General features: G+C 38.3%; 1 protein-coding gene across 1 annotated transcript in view; it reads right to left on the bottom strand.

The window, feature by feature from the left end:
* Positions 1-2,500, bottom strand: part of LOC119579099 (cytochrome P450 4C1-like) — a 5,725-nt gene that overhangs the window by 1,153 nt on the left and 2,072 nt on the right. Inside the window, exons 7-10 of the mRNA XM_037926837.1 lie at positions 1,564-1,772; positions 830-927; positions 428-596; positions 16-195 (exon numbers count right to left, since the gene is read on the bottom strand). Of these exons, the coding sequence (XP_037782765.1) occupies positions 16-195; positions 428-596; positions 830-927; positions 1,564-1,772 (656 nt within the window). The remainder of the gene's footprint in view (positions 1-15; positions 196-427; positions 597-829; positions 928-1,563; positions 1,773-2,500) is intronic.

Genomic DNA, 2,500 nt, shown 5'->3' with positions numbered 1-2,500 from the left:
AGCCTGTCGACCCACCGATGCAGTTCCTAGGTCCGGCGCTGAAGGGAATGTAAGCGTATGGGTGGCGGTGTTTGCTGTTCTCGGGCAGGAAGCGGTCCGGGTCGAACCTCTCCGGGTCGGGGAATTGCTTCGGGTCGCGGTGGATTCGGTACGGGAAGAGCATGACGTTGGTTCCAGCCGGGATGACGTAATCGCCTGTATGGGACGGAGAAGTCTTGATACGATAATTTTCTGAAAGTCATACTTAGACTATGCAAGCTACTTTTTTAGATTTCCCCTGCCATATTATTTAATGAATTTACTAGAACGCATTTCGTATTTCAATTCAGTTTATTTTTAGGATGAAAAATGAATGAAATTCCTGATCTTGGATCCTGCGGTTGTCTGCATTCATTCATCTCGACTGACGTGATGGACTGTTACGTACATATGCGGACGTCTTCGTGCAGTATCCTGCCGAACCTCTGGACGGATGGGAACAGCCTCAGGCCCTCTTTGATGCAATTCTCCAGCAACTTCATGGAGCGCAGGTCGTCCATCGTCGCCGGGCGGTCCTCGTCACCGAAGACCGAGTCCAGCTCCTGGTGGACCCGAGCCTGGGGAACCGTTATTGTTTAAGTCGCGGCAAGTTCAGACATGTTAGATCATAAAAAAGACGCCTAACACTTCATCATACACATTCTATGTATTATTACGCGCGCGCGCGCGTACGTGTTGTTTCATGTCTGGCTAGATGTGTGTGTGTGTGTGTGATGACCCAGGGGTTAGGAGGAAACCCAGTGCAGAGGCCGCCGTTTGTGGGTCGTGGCCCGGAAATGAAAGTTCATGCCCCGTCGTCCCTCGCGATGTCTCCTCCGTCGGAGAGCTTGGCGCCGTCTTCCGAGTACTCCAGCAGGAGGTCCAGGAACGCCAGCCGTTTCTTCTTGCCTTTTGGGATTATGGGAAGGAGCTTTTGCAAGTATGGGGCACATATCTGTATCTCATAAACTAAATATCAGGTGTCTGTTCCCTAATATCACAAAGAGTGAAACTGATTCAATTTTCCTGGCACGTTTCGAAACGCCATCGTCTTTTAGCATGCAATGAGCTGTAGTACATGTTCTATTAACTGTTTACCTAGTACCAAGACGCCACAGAGCTCATTGTGTATATGTTTTTTGTTGATCTCAGTTATGTACATATATATACATATGTAAAAAAAAATACAATAATAATAATAATAATAATAATAATAATAATAATAATAATAATAATAATAATAATAATAATAAAATAATAATAATAATAATAATAATAATAATAATAATAATAATAATAATAATAATAATAATATAATGAAATAAAATACAAGAAAATTTGCGAAACTAAAAGTACTGTACATATAAACGTTTTTTTTTTTCAAGTTAAACAGAATGGATAATTTCACAATGCAAGACATACAATTAATTTTTGAGAGTAGCCCTCCATCTTTAGGAAGCATGTAATTTCCAAGATGGTGCAGTTTACACCGTGGGAGCATTCATTTTTCATTCATTTATCAGTATTAAGGACAATTTCCCTTACCTATCACTAATTCGTCCTCTGGTTCTGCTTCTCCGCCGCTTTTCTTAGACTTTTCCCGAAGAGCTTTCCTCTCCGCGATGGTTTCGTAGGACACGTCATGAAGAACCTTGAGGCAGGCGTCGCGCTCCTTCCTGGGCCCGAGAATGTTATAGAGCCACGCTGGGCGGAGCCAGGGCGTCGTCGATCGCATGATGTAGAGGTTGGCAAACCTGCGGCAAATATGTTAGAATTTATTTGTTGCGTAATAACTGTTTCACATTAACGATCGATTATGGGGTATAACTGGAAGGCGCTATATGTGGTTTTAATTTTTCACTATAGGTAAAAGGGAAAAGTCTAAACAATTTCTCAAGGCTCAGGGAATCTAGTACAAGTGGACAATATCGTTGATCTTACGTTTCCCAGACTGAGGTGATCTACTTCCATTTCTTGGTTGTTTGCTTGCTTTTTTGCACATTTGTTTCTAGAAACTGACATTTTCATAGAAATATTAGAAAGCCAGATTCCAGCATCCAAAATAAACAAAGCAACATTGGTCTTGAGTTAAAGTGAATGATCCAGCTATTCATATGGTATCATGCTCACTAGGGAAAACTGTGTGATAATTTCTAAAGTAAACTAACACATGAGACGACAAGTACAGGGTGACAAGGACTAATTCATCTCAGAAGACTAAGTAAATGGAAGGCAAATCAAATTAATAAAAAAAAAAAAAAAAAAAAAAAAAAAAAAAAAAAAAAAAAAAAATATATATATATATATATATAATATATATATATATATATATATATATATATATATATATATATATATATATATATATATATATATATATATATATATATATATATATATATATATATATATATATATATATATATATATATATATATATATATATCAGAATTCGATATTCTTAGACCAACAAAGAACCGAA

Source organism: Penaeus monodon, chromosome 11 (genome assembly GCF_015228065.2).
Source record: "Penaeus monodon isolate SGIC_2016 chromosome 11, NSTDA_Pmon_1, whole genome shotgun sequence".
NCBI classification, from domain to species: Eukaryota; Metazoa; Arthropoda; class Malacostraca; order Decapoda; family Penaeidae; genus Penaeus; species Penaeus monodon.
This window is presented reverse-complemented; position numbering and strand designations above follow the sequence as displayed.